Source organism: Engraulis encrasicolus, chromosome 3 (genome assembly GCF_034702125.1).
Source record: "Engraulis encrasicolus isolate BLACKSEA-1 chromosome 3, IST_EnEncr_1.0, whole genome shotgun sequence".
NCBI classification, from domain to species: domain Eukaryota; kingdom Metazoa; phylum Chordata; class Actinopteri; order Clupeiformes; family Engraulidae; genus Engraulis; species Engraulis encrasicolus.
In genome coordinates this window covers 28350059-28368493 of record NC_085859.1, presented here as the reverse complement: position 1 = coordinate 28368493, position 18435 = coordinate 28350059, and the positions used below count along the sequence as shown (strand labels likewise).

The 18435-nt window shown below is 43.8% G+C and overlaps 1 protein-coding gene across 1 annotated transcript in view; it reads left to right on the top strand.

Moving 5' to 3' along the window:
* The window catches only part of msh3 (mutS homolog 3 (E. coli)), a 91042-nt gene that overhangs the window by 14593 nt on the left and 58014 nt on the right, over window positions 1-18435 (top strand). The window contains exons 9-10 of the mRNA XM_063193709.1: window positions 14029-14159; window positions 18011-18116. Coding sequence (XP_063049779.1) covers window positions 14029-14159; window positions 18011-18116 — 237 coding nt within the window. The remainder of the gene's footprint in view (window positions 1-14028; window positions 14160-18010; window positions 18117-18435) is intronic.

Genomic DNA, 18435 nt, shown 5'->3' with positions numbered 1-18435 from the left:
TCCAGTCTGTATTTTTCATGCTTCATGTACTTTGATGCTTATTGCACTGGAAAAGCATGAATTCACACTCTATGTACAGTACGTAGCACTTTTCAGTGACAATTTTCAGCATTTTTACTTTTAACTATTCTTTCATGAAGCATTACATAATTGCTCTACTTCCTTGGTCCATGCATAGCTACGCTCCTAGGGGAGCCTTTCACATATGGAAATACATTTATTATGAAATGTCATTAATTTTGCCCCATATTTTATGTTTGTTTTGCCATTTACATACCAGACTATTCTGTATGGTCATTAATGATTATACTGCAGCTTCTATTCAGTAAATGAGCTTCACAGCTGAAAACAGCGACTGTAGTATCGGTTCTCTGGGGATTATATGTATTTTTTATTGTGTTTGTATGTCTTGTCTCTCTGTGATTAGGTTCAGGTGTGAATTTGAGTTTGCCTGTGTGTATGTACATGCAAATGCATATCTTGTGAATATAAGTGACCATGTGGTTATGCTGAATCTGCGTGCATTCACTTGCATACATGTGCCTTTGTGTTTGCGTTGTGAATGGACACGTGTGTGCATGTAAATGTTTGTGTGTGTGTGTGTGTGTGTGTGTGTGTGTGTGTGTGTGTGTGTGTGTGTGTGTGTGTGTGTGTGTGTGTGTGTGTGTGTGTGTGTGTGTGTGTGTGTGTGTGTGTGTGTGTGTGTGTGTGTGTGTGTGTGTGTGTGTGTGTGCGCGTGTGTGTGTGTGCAGCGTACATAAGTGTGTGCATGTGTGTGCAGCGTGCACGTATGTGTGTGACACGTACGTTTGTGTGTGTACGTGTGTGTATGATGGTGCTGAAGGAGAGAGAGAGAGAGAGAGAGAGAGAGAGAGAGAGAGAGAGAGAGAGAGCGAGCGACAGGGAGGGAGGCCTAATTAGGCGTGTATGGTGTGATTTGTGTGATTTGGAGAGGGGAAGAGGCCTGTTAATTTGCCATCATCTCCATCCGCTGTTGGATGACTGATGAGGAGGAGCGTAGATTAGCACCACGAGATGACTGATGTTGCTCTCCATTGCTCGCTCTCTCTCTCTCTCTCTCACTCTCTGTCTCTCTGTCTCTCTCTCTGTCTCTCTCTCTCTCTCTCTCTCTCTCTCTCTCTCTGCCCCATTTCCCTATCCTCTTTTCATTTCTTTCTCCTTCACTGTTCCCTTCCTATTGCTCACTCTTTTTTCATCTCTCTATCTCTCTCCCTTTCTCTTCTCTCCTCTCTCTTTGTCACTCTCTTGCATCTTTCCCTATGCTTCCTTCCCTCTCTCTCAATCTGTTTCTTTGTTTCTTTGTTTCGCTGTCTCTCTGTTTCGCTTTCTCTCTCTCTCTCTCTCTCTCTCTCTCGCGCGCGCTCTCTCTCTCTCTCTCCTTCTCCCTCCCTCCCTCCCTCCATCTCGTTCCTCATGCGTCCAGGTTGTTTGACGAATTATCTCTCCCTCAGTTGTTTGTGTGAAGTCCCCTGGCTGATCTGATTTCCCCTGTTTCATATTGTCCCATCTTTCATCCTCCGCGGCACAAAATCTGTACTCCTTGCCAGGGCTTTTGGTTTAATCGCTTGTAGTCTTCCCCCTTCTCCTGACTTGGGAATTGAGGATGTTATGTGTTGATTTTGTGTGTGTGTGTGTGTGTGTGTGTGTGTGTGTGTGTGTGTGTGTGTGTGTGTGTGTGTGTGTGTGTGTGTGTGTGTGTGTGTGTTTGTGTGTGTGTGTGTGTGTGTAGTGTGTGTGTAGTGTACCACCCCCTTTTGCCGTTGCAGCACATTCTCTGTTATACACTAGCGGAGCATCCTGATTCAATTTAACCCTTGAATGGCTTTGGAAAAGGGCACCGTTTCAGGTTTGGGCATATTACATCCGCAAATCATCGCACAGTCATTTGAACCCCCGTTAAGCGTTTAAAAAGGCCACTGCAATTATCTCTGCAGATCTGGCTCTCATTTCCTCACCACTGCACCATGACTGTGTCTCAGCAGTCAAGAGAAACTCTGAAACTCACATGAAAAGGGGGAATCTTCTCCATTGTCCGCCATTTTGAATTTCCAGAAATATACATTTTTAGCTGCAAAACTTACTGCACTTTTGTCATGCTAGTGATGAATATTCATTATTTTGCAAATATTCATGAAAAGAATCTAATTTGGCAGTAGACAGCACAGTGTTAATGAGCAACATTGTTGCAATACCTACTCTGGCCACCATCCTACACAGTGCACCTTTAACCTTGATGTCTAAGGCAGTGGTTCTCAACTGGAACAGTCTTGGGACCCACCATTTTCCACTCTCATTCGGTCGCGACCCATTTTTTTTAGCGTTCAAGTCAATTCAATGCAATTCTCAAATGTAATACTCGAATGACTGGTTGTACGCTATCTATCTCGCATAAACATTCAAATTGTATCTATAACGACAGATGACATGGAGTTCACTAGCCTATCAAAATAAAATTTGTAAATTGTTGCAGGACAAGTTGGATTTTTTCTTTTTTAGAATTACGTTTTTTTTTACACCAAGGCTCTGCGACCCACCCATGACCCCTCCGCGACCCACTTTTGGGTCGCGACCCACCAGTTGAGAAACACCGGTCTAAGGCACCTAAGAGTGCTGAATGCGTCCAGCAGTTGGCGTTGGTTTTCCAGGCTAATAAAAACCTAAATATCTCAGCCTCTGAATTACATAAAAACATGCAATATGCAATATCCAAGACCATCATCTTTCATTAGAATGTGTTCATTCATCTTAAACAAACAAAGATTTTTAATGAAGTTGTCTGAAATCTCATGAGCCTGAATGTTGCGTAATGCAGCTCCGGGCGCCAGGGCCAATGTTGCACAACACAACATCCAGCATCAATGGGTTAAATACCCTCCCCCTTGCCCTTACATTTAATAGAACACGTTTTACTTTTGATATCTCCACACCATCGTGGCCTTAAATGTGTAGATTCATTCTGCAAATAGTGTTTCCCACATATCTTTTGTCAGCCAAGGTGGATGGGGGCCTAGGCCTGTATCAGACATACACGTACATGTATGACGTGACTATCTTCATTGTGGCGATGATGTGCAGTTTCATATTAAATATGCTTTGAAATCCCCCCCAAAATAAATAGCTTATATATTTTTTAAAGTAAGCTGTGAAATTACATTCAGAGTACAAAATCTTTATCTTTTCAGGGGACCTTGTCGATTGTTTCTTGTCAAGATGGACAACTTAACCATAAAGTGCTAGGGCAAACCCTGATGTATGATGATGATGATGATGATGATGATGATGATAAACCGTCTTGAGACTTGATGAAGCATCCGAGACCGCTTCAGTTCCTGTACATTTGACTGTGCTGCATTGCACTGGTGTAGTTCCCACAGTCAAGGTGTGCGCCCACAGTTAAGGTGTGTGCTGCCTAAGCCACTCTCTATTGTCGACTGGAGATACTGTATCTGTCTGAAGCATCGTGGGCTGGGCAGGAAACAAAAGGTCATGTTTGTTTGCATTTTTGGGTTTTTCCTGTGACAGAAAAAGACATTTAGCATACTTCGCACATTTTCTGATTGAATAAATTGTTTTTGTCTTGTTTGGTGAGGACAGCGTGGGAGCACGCTAGGTGTCTAGTCTCGGGAGAGAGTCTGGAAGAGGGTTTGCCGTTTTCTTCCTAGGGCTTAAATACATAAAAAAGCTCTTTCGTTCTTTCTTTCTCTTTCTCTCTCTCTCTCTCTCTCTCTCTCTCTCTCTCTCTCTCTCTCTCTCTCTCTCTCTCTCTCTCTCTTTCTCTTTCTCTTTCTCTCTCTCAAAGTAAAGCAAGCAAAGGAAAGCGAGAACGATTGAGGGTTTGCTGTTTTCTTCCTAGGACTTAAATAAATGAAAAAAACTCTTTCTTTCTCTCTCTCTCTGTATCTCTCTATCTCTCTCTCTATCTCTATCTCTCTCTCGCTCTCTCTCATGTGTGTGTGTGAAACAGGATGGTAAAGCAAGCGAAGGAAAGAGAGAACGATTGAGCTCCATAAAGACCATAGAGCTGTGGTTGTGCTCTGTGACTAAATGTACTTTGTAGCAGGCCAGGCCATTGATTTCTGCTTCAAAAGGCATAGAGGATGCTTCCTGCCAAATACGCCAGTTAGTGCACTGGATATGCTTTGAGAACTAAGGCTGGGAGGCATAGGGCTCTACCAGAGACAGGGTAAGGAGACAGGTCACTGTTGTAAGGGTCCATAGAAAATGAACAGTGAAGATTCGTAACGCAAATATGCCGTCTACCTGCACATCTCTCGCCTTTTTGGCAACAAATTGCCAATTGCCTGCTGAGTTGCGCTGTCATTGATCCAATCATCTGGCTGCATCGGCATGTCGTGAATTGTTGCGCATGCGTAGTTGTGAAAAGCTGTCGCTCCCGTGCTGTCATGGAACTACTGCGCCTGCGCTCTGTCAAAAAAACCCTGAGGAAAGTGGCTGAAAAAGCTTTGTTTTGACTCACATGACACAACTAGACATTCTAGATTGATCAACTTTTCACAGCGGTTTCAACCATATGGTTTTCACAACCGTTAGGTTCCCCCCCGTCCTGTACCCCATTTATGTTTCTCGTTGACTCTCAGATCTGGTCTTACTAATCGCGAAATAGCACCCTGAAGGCGTCGCCAATATGGCGGCCGAGTGTCCCAACTTAATGTATGAAGTAAATTTGGTTCTACCGGTTGACAAATTGAATGCCTTGGTACCAATACCTTCCACCCCATGGCCAAATAATCCATAAGGGCCATCGTGCATACTACCCATGGGGGCACCAACTATTTACCACCAGTGAGGGGGCACTGCTTGACACAAGCTTTACTAATATTTTCCATAAAGGGGGCACCTGTGAAGTGTAGTGCCTGGGGGGTTAGCATGGTCCTGTACACGTGCACGCACGCATGTAGGCATGCACGCACGCACGCACGCACGCACACACCCACACTGCATCACCAGCGTAGTCTACCTCACATAAAATGCATACATCAAATGCACATTTGAAGTCATGCTTCCATGCCATTGTGTTTTGCGCCCACCACTTGCATGATGGGATTGAAATCAATGATATGGGTTAAATAACAAGTGAAAACAACACTGCTTGTCGACTTTTTGCCTGATGAAGACCTGAAGGTCGAAACGTTGCGCTCCATTAAATAATTCACAGTAGACAAGCAGTGTCGCAGACTTCATTTCTTTTTCGCTTGGATTTGCTCTCATTGTCCTGCACCTAGCCCATCGGGTGGGATGTGCACACATCTACTCTTCTGAATGGGTTAAATAACACTCATTTTTGAGTGAAATGAAATATTTGCACTTGTTTCAGAGATTGCAGGAGGGAAATGATGAAAGGATGGAAAAGGGAATGATGAATAAAACCTCCCCCAAAACATTGCTTGAAACTACCTATTCTAACTTGAAAATATCTATTCCTCATTTGAAGAGCGTGCCACACCAGCAGACTTTAATGGCATGTCTGACGATGTGCTATTTTTCTGTTGTGGGAGGTCAGGAAGGATCGGTGAGCAGCGAGAGCCTCCAGGCAACAGGTCCCCTTTCACGGTTGCTTAGCTCCCCACAGAGAAGACTCCGAGACTGCACAGAAGGTTACGAGACACACAGAGAGCACCAGGTTCAACTGTGGAGTGAAGTAGAGTGAAGTAGAGGGGAAGGTTTAAGGATCGAAGTCCAAGTCCACTAATTGGACACCAATGTTGCCTTCAATGAATCGCTCACCTTTTAAAAAGAAAAGGAATGTTTCCTCTAAGCATGTGACCTTGTCTTGGAGTGCAACTCTTTTGTGTTTGGCTCTCACATTTTTTCAACGTTTTTCCAGATAATTACCTGGCCTTCCGGAGGGGCAAGGTAGTTGGGTAAAGGCAGGGGTTCTCTTGGCTGGGCACAGGATACATTTATCCGAAAGGCCCCCTAACCCAACTGTAATGAGAGCCCAATTCTGGGCCCTCCATCCCCCTGGGCCCAGGACAGCCGACCCCTTTGTACCCCCTTGTTGTCTTCCATGGGACCAGGTATTGTTATGACCCTGTCTGCCCATCCATCTCTCTGTGCTTGTCCGCCCCTTAGCTGTGTAAGTGTCATCAGCAGGGGGCACTAAAAACACAGCTAGTCATATACGGTACACACTCCAGCAAATGCACACAATAACATTAAATGCATCTCACTGACGCGGTATGAATGGTGCATCTAGCGTTGGCTGGGCCAGGGGGCTAGGGGGGCATTTCTGTTGTTAGAGGGAAATGTATGTGTCCAGCATCATGGACGCATAGCACACATTGCACAAATCCACATATCACTCATTTACTCAGTGTACCTGTATATCTGCATACGGCAACTGTCAAAAAAGTCATCAAGTCATCAAAGAATCATCTTTGATTATTAGGATAGTTAAGGAAAGCATACATTTTTTCATTGTGCTCCAGGTCCCGTCAAGTAAACAACTTGTAACAAGCCAGAAAACTTTCAGCCAAGTTTTAGATTGATGTAAGGTTTTGAAATTGAAAGCCGTTGTTGTTTTTCATGCTACGCACGTTACCGACAGTTTGTCAATGTGGCTCCAGTGTAGTTAGTTGATGTTAAATGCTAAATGAATTGGTTGCTGGAATACTTTATTGGTCAGTGTTAGCCTGGTATATTGACATTGATTATAGTTCTCTTTCCCGTAAGATCCACACACTCCCTCTCTATCTCCCCAGGTGAAAAACCCATATACTTAAAGTGTACTTTTTTTGACCGTACTTAGTACAAAGTGTACTATTTTCGGCGATTTAAAGTGCGCTTCATTGCACTATTAGTGCGCTGAAGCACTACTAAAGCAGTACTTCAGCACACTTGCAGCACACTGAGGATGCTAAATTGGCACCGCTTTTGGACAACTTTAAGTGCACTACAAGCATACTTTTGAAACAACAGCAGGAACATTTTATTGTTACTAGAAGTACAATAAAAGTATATTAACTTCATGCTTCTTTGGACTACATTGGAACATTTTAAGTCTGTAAAAAGTATATCATATTAAGTATTGTAAATATATAACAGGTATGCTTGAAGTATATTTAAAGTACACTCCCAAGTACATGAAATAATATAAATGTAATAGTACAATCCATGCTGGTCCTCAGAGCTTGTACATCACACACAGCCACATGTCACAGTAGTGATACTGTATGCATGCCAAGCACGACTGACATTTACAATCATTGCATTGTTACAGAGATTTCAGATACACATTTCACTTTAATTCATTCTTGTTCCACCTTCCTGCAATTGATCATTTGAATTGATCACTAATGGTGACCCTTGATTCTTTGTTTGAACAACTAGTTCCAACTTACCTCTCACCATGATGTCATGGGAAGTGTGAGCCTATATATACCAGAACATATACGTGACCATCATAATGACGGTGGGAACATGGTCATTTTTTGTGTACCACTTTAAAATTTTAAAACTCCTACAATAAACGCAGAATATAACAATGAGTAATATTTTCATGCAAACCAAAGATATTCCTTAGAGGTCAATGGCTTTCTGTTTGAGAAATTGAGCTCCAAGAAGTGCATTACATGATGGTACATGCATGATGATGCATGATGGGTAAATGCACTTTGTGTAAGCACACTTTGAATATACAGTCCCAGGACAAAGTTTGTACACCCTTTGAAATTTCGTACATTTCTGTCAAAATTGATCATAAAACATGGTCTGATCTTCCCCGAAATCTCAAGAAGGAACAATCAGAGTCTGCTTTAATTAATTACACCCAAACATTTACATGTTATCATATTTGTATTGTTCATAAGGCCATAACATTCACAGGAGAGCAGGGCATAAGTAAGTACACCCTTGCATTAAGTAGGTTTTAACCCTCAGTTAGTTGCAATATCATCAACCAGACTTGTCCTGTAGTTGCAGATCAGATTAACAAAACAATCTGTTTGTATCTTGTCTCCCTCTTCTTTAGAGAATTGCCTCTCGTCAGCAAGGTTTGTGGGATGTCTGGAGTGCATAGCTTTCTTGACTTCATGCCATATAATCTCAATTGTTTTTTGTCAGGGCTTTGACTGGGCTATTTCAGAATGTGTATTTCATTATTATGAAGCCATTCTAAAGTCATTTTGCTTCTAAAGTATGGGTTGTTGTCACATTTCAGGACCCATACTCTTGTGTGCTTCAACTGTGTGACAGACTTCCTCACGTTTTTTCTGTAAAATATCACAATAAACTTGAGTTCATTGTTCCACTGATAATAGCAAACTGTCAAGGGCCTGAGGCAGCAAGGTAGCCACATATAATGATGCTCCCGCCACCATACTCAGAAGAGGAGATGTAACCAAGAATAGCTAAAAATGGGATTCATTCTGCCAATCTAAAAATAGTGGGGTTTCCGTCAAAAAAAATATTGCTGCACCTTTGAGGTTTGCGAAAAAAGCATGCTTCACAGAATTACTGCTAAATACTCTGTAAACCAAAGTTGAAGCCAAAATTGAATTCTTCACAGGAACCAACATTGTCATGTTTGGAGAAGAACTGGAGAACCACACCTTTACCAAAACATCATCTCCACCTTTGAGTATGGTGGCGGGAGCATCATTATATGCGGCTACCTTGCTGCCCCAGGCCCTTGACAGTTTGCTATTAATAGTGGAACAATGAACTCAGAAGTTTATCGAGATATTTTACAGAAAAAAGTGAGGTAGTCTGTCACACAGTTGAAGCACACAAGAGGATGGGTGCTGAAATGTGACAACAACCCATACTTTAGAAGCAAATCGACTTTAGAATGGCTTCATAATAATGAAATACACTTTCTGGAATAGCCCAGTCAAAGCCCTGACAAAAAACAATTGAGATTATATGGCATGAAGTCAAGAAAGCTATGCACTCCAGACATCCCACAAACCTTGCTGGCGAGAGGCAGTTTTCTAAAGAAGAGGGAGACCAGATACATCCAGATTGTTTTGTTAATCTGATCTGCAACTACAGGAAACATCTGGTTGAGGTTATTGCGACTAATTTAGGGTTAAAACCTATTGAATGCAAGGGTGTACTTACTTATGCCTTGCTGTCCTGTGAATGTTTACATCTTATGGCCAATGAAAATATTAAAACTTGTAAATGTTTGGGTTGAATTAGTTAAAGCAGACTCTGGTTGTTCCTTCTTGTGATTTCCGGGAAGATCAGACCATGTTTTATGACCAATTTTGACAGAAAGGCAAGAAATTTCAAAGGGTGTACAAACTTTTTCCTGGGACTGTATTTGGATGAAGCACAATCATGGTGCACTTAGAAAAAGTATACTTCCAATATGTTAAAGTGATTTACTTTAAAGCGCACTATAGAAAATCACACTTCTAAGTCACTTGGGTGAAGTATAATCAAAGTGCACTTAAAAAAAGTGCAATTGCAATATGTTATTAAAAAATACACTTTTAGTAAGTTCACTATTAGAACACTATTAGTATATTCCTCTAAATACACTTTAGCCAAACATCTTCTAAGTGCACTTTATGTATGGTTCACAAAGTGTACTTTCTTTGAGAGCAACTTAATTACATCTAATTTTAAGTACATTTTAAATAAGCATATTGTAAACATACTTTTTCTTAGCACAAAAAGTGTGAGTGCGCTTTTAACATGCTAAGTACACTTCAGTTGTGCTTTTATTGTACTAAATTGAACCACTTTTTCACCTGGGTCGCTCTCATTCTCTATTCCTTTGCTCTCTCACCCTCTTCCCCTTTCTATTTCTTTCTGTTCTTTTCTATATCTGTCACTCTCTGGCTTTTTTTTGCTCTTTTGCTCTTCTAAAATGTATTCTGTCTCTCTCTCTGTCTCTCTCTCTCCCTCTCTGCCTCTCTCTCTGTCTCTTTCTCTCTACCTCTCTGTACCTCACTCTCCCTCTCTACACTCTCTCTCCGTCCCTCCCTCCCCCTCACCCTCTCTCAGTTTCCCGTAAAAGGTCTGAAGCTTTGATATTAGCCCAGGGTACCATCTATCCAAGCCCAACCTGTTGCTCCCACCCGACACCCCCCACACGCCCCCCTACTCCACCCAAGCTCCCACTCCCCCACCCCCAGAACCCCCAGTGCCCCCTGGCTCCCCTCAATCACCGTGACGCTCGGTCGGACTCGTCACCACCCCGCTCCTCAGTGACCCAACACTGTGAGAGCCGTCATCTAATGTCCTTAGGTATTGATCGCCGCCCTCCTCGCCCTCACCTCCCCCGTCCCCCATCCCCTGCAGCAGATTTCTTTATTAGTTGCATCAGTCCTGCGATGGAGACGACCTTTCCCTCTCCCCGCCTGGCCATCCCCGAGGCGCCGTGACAACAAAGGCCTTCGGGGAGCGCTTGTTCCCGCATCGGTACTTTTCGGAGCTGTGAACACGTCGGGTTGTTAAGAGCAACGCGTCTGGCCATGGCATTGCTGTTGTTGTTGTTGTTGTTTGGCGTCGGGTTTGTTTTGTTTCTACCCTCCTACTGTCTGAGAGAATGGCCTATTGGTTATGCGATTTTTTTAAGCCCCCCCTTTTTAATGAGCTAGCCATGCATTAAGATTTTTTTGGGTTCCAGTTATTGGTTGACATTTACGGTTGCTCAGTGCAAGGCTTCAGCTGGCCGCTGTGGAGTGAATTATTTATGCCTGATTTAATTGAATATTATTATCTGTGGTCATTAGTAGCTTTTGCCACGAGAGTGTTTTTTTGTTTGTTTTTTCAGCGGAATGGCAATCTAATGGCAGTCACTCCCCAGAAGACCAGTCATCACCTTGCCCTATCCTATGAGTTGTGCCTTTATTTTATTACAGATACAAAAAGTATATATGTATATTTACAGGTTTTTCTGAGCTTTTCAAGAGAGAGCCAGGGAAGGGCCTGCAAAGGACCCGGGCCGGGACTCGAATAGTAGACGAGTGCCCTACCGGTTAGCACCAAGGTAGGGCCACAGATAAGAAATATTTTACTACAGATCTTGTAATTTATTTTTTTTACCCTATATTTGGAATAGGACTGTATTATTATATTGTTATTCCCTTTGCTGAATAGTATTTGGTCGGTCCACAGTATACCTGCATGCATGGATGTGAATGTGTGTGTGTGGCTCTTTAGATTAGTGCAAGTGTCTTTCAACCTGGGCTTAGTATCTCCTGATCAGTCATGTTGGATTGTAGCGCTTTAGATGTTTTTTAATCCAAAGATGTGTGTGTGTGTGTGTGTGTGTGTGTGTGTGTGTGTGTGTGTGTGTGTGTGTGTGTGTTTATGTGTGTTTATGTGTGTTTATGTGTGTTTATGTGTGTTTATGTGTGTTGTACTGTGTGTTGTACTGTGTGTTGTACTGTGTGTTGTGCATGTGTGTGTGTTGTACTGTGTGTTGTACTGTGTGTTGTGCATGTGTGTTTTGCATGTGTGTTGTACTGTGTGTTGTACTGTGTGTTGTACTGTGTGTTGTGCATGTGTGTGTGTTGTACTGTGTGTTGTGCATGTGTGTTTTGCATGTGTGTAGTGCATGTGTGTGTGTTGTACTGTGTGTAGTGCATGTGTGTGTGTTGTACTGTGTGTTGTGCATGTGTGTTGTGCATGTATCTGTGTTGTACTGTGTGTAGTGCATGTGTGTGTGTGTGTGTGTTGTACTGTGTGTAGTGCTTCTTCCCAGTCTCTAGTGTGTCTCCAACCGTATTATAAGGCTATACATCATAGAAAGATGCCACAGAGGTGTTTGCTGGCTTTTTCCAAAACCTTTGGGGGGTGTTAGACTGACTTGATTGACAGACGGCTCCGCGTGTTTGTGTGGAGGAGAAAAGGGAGGAAGGCATCGCGACGGCACGCTCACTCGATCGTTCGCACACTCACAGAAGCCACGTGCTTGTCGGCAGGGAAGCCGACAGTTTGAGGGACAAAAGGGCTCAGTTGTCCTGGGTCCAGGGAGAAGGAGGCCCCACAATTGGGTCCTATTGACATTGTATGTATTGGGGAGTGGGGGTCCTTTCAGATGACTTTTTCCCAGGCCCAGCCCAAGCTGTCAGCACCTTGCTTGCAGCTGTTGCCCGGGCAACAGCACAGAGGCCACAAAGAGAGCCTGAGTCCTTGAAATGGTTGTGAGGTCTAAATGAAGAGGAGGAGGAGGAGAGCGAAAGTGAATGGAATGATGATGGTAGCGGAGAGTAGGAAATGTGCTTCTCATCTATTCTCTCCCTCATCTCTCCTCTCTCTCTCTCTCTCTCTCTCACTCGCGCTCTTTCTTTCTTTCATTCTATTCTCTCTCTCTCTCTCTCTCTCTCTCTCTCTCTCTCTCTCTCTCTCTCTCTCTCTCTCTCTCTCTCTCTCTCTCTCTCTCTCTCTCTCTCTGCTTTCTGTCTCTCTCGCTTCCTCTTGTGTGTTTATTGTCAAAGCACATCTGCCTGGCATGTGACATGCAAGATGTTTTCTCTCTATATCTTCTCGCTGTACTGTACCTGTGCATTTTTACACAGACCAGTACAATGAGCTTCCAATATTATTGAAAGGCTGCATTTAAAAATGTCGTCCACATGCTTTCCTTGAAAGTTTTTGACAGATGAAAAGATGTAAACAAGACACTGTGTTTCAGTTATGTAACACCATAATGGAGAACTAGAATCACAGCATTTTAGGTGCCCAACTCGAGGAGCAAGCACCTTGGCAAATAAGCAACTCCTTAACCTTATTAGCCATCAGGGCAAAGTGTAATACAACATCACGCGTCTTTTTTTTTTCAAGCACACTCCTCTTTTCATTGATTGGCCATGTTAAGATTCTACCTGAGGTAGCCATTGTCAGTGAAAGCACAAAAACAGTAGTATGATGTAGGGGGTGTAACTAGTAATCAATTTGTATGGCTGCATCAATCCTACGGCCCACTATCAAATCAAATTGTGTTGTGGGACATTGTAAAGTATTGAAAATAATTGAATCGCTGCCCCATGCCCTGGCTGTTAATTGTGCAACATACTAGAAGTGGAAAGGTAATTGGAAAAAATCGAATCAAATGGTGTTGTATCATGGGGCATTCTTTTGTATCGAAAATAATTGAATCGCTGCCTTGAGAAATCGATATCGAATCGTATCGTCGTTGAAGCTGTGATTTACACCCCTAGTATGATAGATGACTGATTCACCAAGCTAATATCTAGTACAGTCTGTGGCTCTCAGATTTTTGGAACCAACACCCACCTGACCACATCGTAAGCTTTCCCACGCGCCCCATGTTAGCATCTACCATACCAACACCCAACCCTCATTCTACTGTCCCATTCTATGAAAGCACTATTAGGCTATAACTTATTTTGTGTTTAAATAATAAAAGCCTGCTCAAATATAGCATATGCCTCAACTTTCTACAAAATGGGAATTTTTCCATATGTGCTTGAGTGCCCCCTTTCAGCTATCCACCCCCCCACGAAAAAAAAAAAAAAAACCTTTATAAGCAGACATTATTATAAAGTGTTACCAAAATCTTTAATGTCCCCTTGTGGTCTGTAGAGTCCCCATTGAGAAACACTAATGTAGTAGCTCTGTCTGCAACTGGGAGACACATCATCTCTGATTAGTCAGTCTGTTAGCTCTGGCTGAGCCACTCAGGTCTGTCACAACTCATTTGGAAGGGAGGCTTCCCTCCTGTTTGCGCTTTGGTTTGTCGGGAAACAAAATAATTTGTTACAACTCCCCGGGGACAAAAACCTTTTTAAAAAAGGGGGGGATTCTTTGTTTACTTTTTACTCCAGTGTTATCGCGAAAGAAAGCTTTTACGGTAGGAAATGTTGAGTGCTCTAAATAACATTTGAATTAATGATATGACCTCTCTCTCTCTCTCTCTCTCTCTCTCTATCTCTATCTCTATCTCTATCTCTATCTCTATCTCTATCTCTATCTCTATCTCTATCTCTCTCTCTCTCTCTCTCTCTCTCTCTCTCTCTCTCTCTCTTGGCCTCGGCCCCTCTTGACCTTTGCCCTCTCCCTGTCCAGTGTTCAGGAAGATGACCGACTCCGCATTGAGCGTCGGGAGAGCTCCCATTTTGAGTACGACACAGCCTTGAGCACGGTGAAGGACTTCTATTCAGACCCATCGCACCAGAGGCCGGACAACCAGGAAAAGGGTACTTAATTCCAACCGGAGTGTCCTGAGTATCTACATTTGTGTGTGTGTGTGCGTGTGTGTGTACGTGTGCGCGTCCGTGTCTCTGTGAGAGACGGCAAACACAGCCAGGACGAGCAGGAAAAGGGTACTTAATTCCATCCTGAAGGTCCTGAGTATCTACATTTATGCGCGTGTGTGTGTGTGTGTGTGTGTGTGTGTGTGTGCGCGTGTGTGTGTGTGTGCATGTTCGTGTGTGTGTTTGTTTGTGTGTGTGTGCTTGTACGTGTGTGTGTGTGTGTGTGTGTGTGTCTGCGCGCGCGTGTGTGTGTCTGCGCGCGCGAGTGTGTGTGTGTGAGTGTGTGAGACACCAAAAGTGAGAGAGATGGATGTGTGTGGACTCTGGTGCATTAATGAGGGAGAGGTAAAGGTTTATCTTGTCGATCTGTTTGTCTCATGATGGTAATATGTATTCCTGTCAGGACTGTGTGCGCGCATGTTTGTGAGTTTGTCTCCAAGTGTGTGAATGTGTGTGTGTTAATGAAAGTGCTCTGATGTCTGGCTTTCCCCACTGTGTGTTTGTGCGTGTGTGTGTGTGTGTGTGTGTGTGTGTGTGTGTGTGTGTGTGTGTGTGTGTGTGTGTGTGTGTGTGTGTGTGTGTGTGTGTGTGTGTGTGTGTGTGTGTGAGTGTGTGTGTGTGTGTGCGTGTGTGTGTGCGTGCAGAAATGCATGTTTGCGTGCTAATGAAACAGTGTGGTCTGATGACTGCCTTTCCCCACCCTATCTGTGTGCGTGTGTTTGAATGTCTGTGTGCTTTGCGTTTGAATGTCTGCCTTCCCCACCATACCTGTGTGCAGGGCTCTAAATTAACTTTTTTCATCACCAGCCAAAATGGCTAGTAGATGTCAATATTACTAGCCAAACACACACTCATTAATGGGTCAAAATGGCTAGTAAGTTGTTCTTTTCAACCAGCCAAATTTCACCAGCGTTTGGCCGATTGGCTGGTGTTAATTTAGGGCCCTACCTGTGTGTGTGTGTGTGTGTGTGTGTGTGTGTGTGTGTGTGTGTGTGTGTGTGTGTGTGTGTGTGTGTGTGTGTGTGTGTGTGTGTGTGTGTGTGTGTGTGTGTGTGTGTGTGTGTGTGTGTGTGTGTGTGTGTGTGTGTGTGTGTGTGTGTGTGTACATGCCTGTGTGTCCTGCGTTCGGATGTCTGCCTTCCCCCATGCCTGTGTGCGTGTGCGTGCGCGTGCGTACGTGTGTGTGTACATGCCTGTGCATTCTGCGTTTGGATGTCTGCCTTCCCCCATGCCTGTGCGCGTGCGTACGTGTGTGTGTACATGCCTGTGCGTTCTGTGTTTGAATGTCTGCCTTCCCCCTCCATACCTGTGTGAGTGTGTCCGTGCGTGCATGCGTGTGTGTGTGCGTGCATGTGTCTGACGTACATACCTGTGCGTTCTGCGTTTGGACGTCTGCTCGTCTGCTCCCTCCCTCCTCCCTTCCCTACCTGTGCATCATCCAGCCGCCGCTGTGTCTTCGTCTCGGCTGGGCTCAGCGATGTTATTTGTCTGTCCTGACAGGGGTCAGTGTGTGTGGGCTTGCGCTGTGTAATTGAAAAATCATTTCCTGGTAGAATGGATGGCCGGCGATCAATACGGCCCCGTCCTTTTTCTTTCTACGTCAGCTTGATGGACCAGACCGCACGTCACTGCCGGGATCTGAGCTTGACTGACTGGCCTTTTTGTCTACCAAAATGGGCGTTTTTTGTCTACCGACAGCCCGTCCGTCCCTAAATGTCAGCCTGCTGCGAGTTTTAAGGAATTCAGACTTTCCTTGTTGTGCGCACTCGCTGCACTCTTTCATTCGCTCACTCAGACGTTGGCGTACAAAAGAGCAACAAGGATACTGTGACGTTACATTTCCTGACGCAGACCGTTTTTAAAAAAAATATTTTTATGGGCTTTTTGGGCCTTTATTTCGGATAGGACAGTGAAGGTGTCACAGGATGTGAGTGTGGAGAGATATGGGGTAGGGCTGGGAAATGACCCCGTCCGGACTCGAACCGGGCTCCCCATGGGCAAGCAAGCCCAATTGTGGGGGGCTTAGCACCCTCCGCCACAGCGCCCCCAAAAAGAACCCCCCTTCTCCACAAATTAAAATCATTGACACTTTATAATAAGGGATCCATAAAAAGCATTGTAAAGACTTAGTAAATATTAAATTAAGACATTTCTGTTAATGACTGATAAATGTTTAGTTATGTAGCTATCAAACATTAAAAAAAAAAATTAAATGAATAATAAGTTCTCTCATAAGGTTTGTAAAATCTTGAACATATCATTTGTAGATATTTTATAAAGCATTAGTAAAACTTAGTAAGTGATCAAAAACATTTGTTAATGTTTGTTCGTCATTATTTACGAAGTCTTTATAATGCTTTTTATGCGTCCATTTAATTATAAAGTGTTGCCAAATGATTAAAACAATGTGGTGTATGAGATAGTGTACTGCATGTAGCATCACACTTCAGTACTTTAAATACATTTACACCTCCCCTTCCCCCATATTAAAATCCTTAATACAACATGATGCAGACTTATGAGCTAGATGACTGTGGATGTATGTGGTAGCATGACACTCATAATCGATAAGAACTTATAATGATAATTATCTCAGTCATATCACAATTTAATTATCATTTAATTGTTATATGTATTGTTGCATATTTTAATATTGTTACTGCATATATTATTCGAGGTACAACAGCAAGTCAAATACTACTGAAGCCTCTCCCCTCTCCCAAGTAGTTGAGTGAGTCCTCTGTGCTGTTCAAACATTTGAACAGTCTGTCCGTTTGTCTGACAATTCTCATTCTGGCATCCGCCATCGTAATTGCTTCCATCCTCCCATCGCAATACTCTCTCCCCCCCATTCATTGCCTCCTCTCTGATGGTTTGCACAATCACAGCATGAAAACACAGGCTCCACAGGTACAGTGCTCTTCATCATATTGTGTGCGAACACATTGATATCTCACAGCTGACAACTTCCTGCACCACGCTGCTATTTTCAGTCCAGGTGCTAATTTCCTGCGATTAATTGTTCGTTAAGGCTTCGGTACGCACGGTGGTTACAGCCGGCGCACTTGCTCCACATAACAACACAACGACCTCTAACACGTTAAGTGACATCCTCTTTTCCCCTAGCACATTGTGTGTGTGTGTGTGTGTGTGTGTGTGTGTGTGTGTGTGTGTGTGTGTGTGTGTGTGTGTGTGTGTGTGTGTGTGTGTGTGTGTGTGTGTGTGTGTGTGTGTGTGTGTGTGTGTGTGTGTGTGTGTGTGTGTGTGTGTGTGTGTGTGTGTGTGTGTGTGTGTGTGTGTGTGTGTCTGTTGTGCTGAGTGCTTGTGTCCTTGTGTGCAGGTAACAGGCTTTTGCGTCAAAGAGCGCCATCGAAGACGTATTTTTACATCCCTTCTGTTGTAACACTGCTGGCGAGGGAAATGCTTTAAGAGCTCACGTTGCCACAGAGCCTTTTGTAGGGACACACGAGGCGTTCATCACAGCTCAGATACCTAATTTCACCGAGTCTGACGCAAATGATTTTGGCTTTCTTTAGTGTAAACATGCTTTTGTTTTACGTGCTTTGTGTCCTGTGCTGTACAATAAAAGACACAACAAAAAGAAATGTCATTCAATCTCTGCGTGTGTGTGTGTGTGTGTGTGTGTCTGTATACATGTTATTGATTGTGTCCGTGAATAAATGTGTGTGTGTGTGCGTGCGAGCGTGTGTGCTTGTGTGCGTTTGTGTGTGTGTGCGTGACTGCGTGCGTGTGTGTGTGTAATTTAGTCGTCATTCATTTGTGTCATTCTTCAGGCCCTGTCTCCTACCACACTCTGGAGCGCCCAGTGATCTGCTGCCTGGGCCCCACCATCCAATACCTCACAGAGTTCAAACTGGAGAGAGTGCTGCACAGCTGCAGGTGAGATCACACACACACACACACACACACACACACACACGCACACACACACACACACACACACACACACACACACACACACACACACACACACACACACACACACACACACACACACGGGCAGACATGGACACAATCACATGTACCCATGAACACACACACACACACACACACACACACACACACTCACACTCACACTCACACTCACACATCCTCTCCTATCCGCTGACTCAACCCCCTGCAATTGCACTTCTTTGACCACCAAAGGAGCAGTTCTTAACACGATGCAAACATCCTCTGTCATGGCTATTTCACAGTT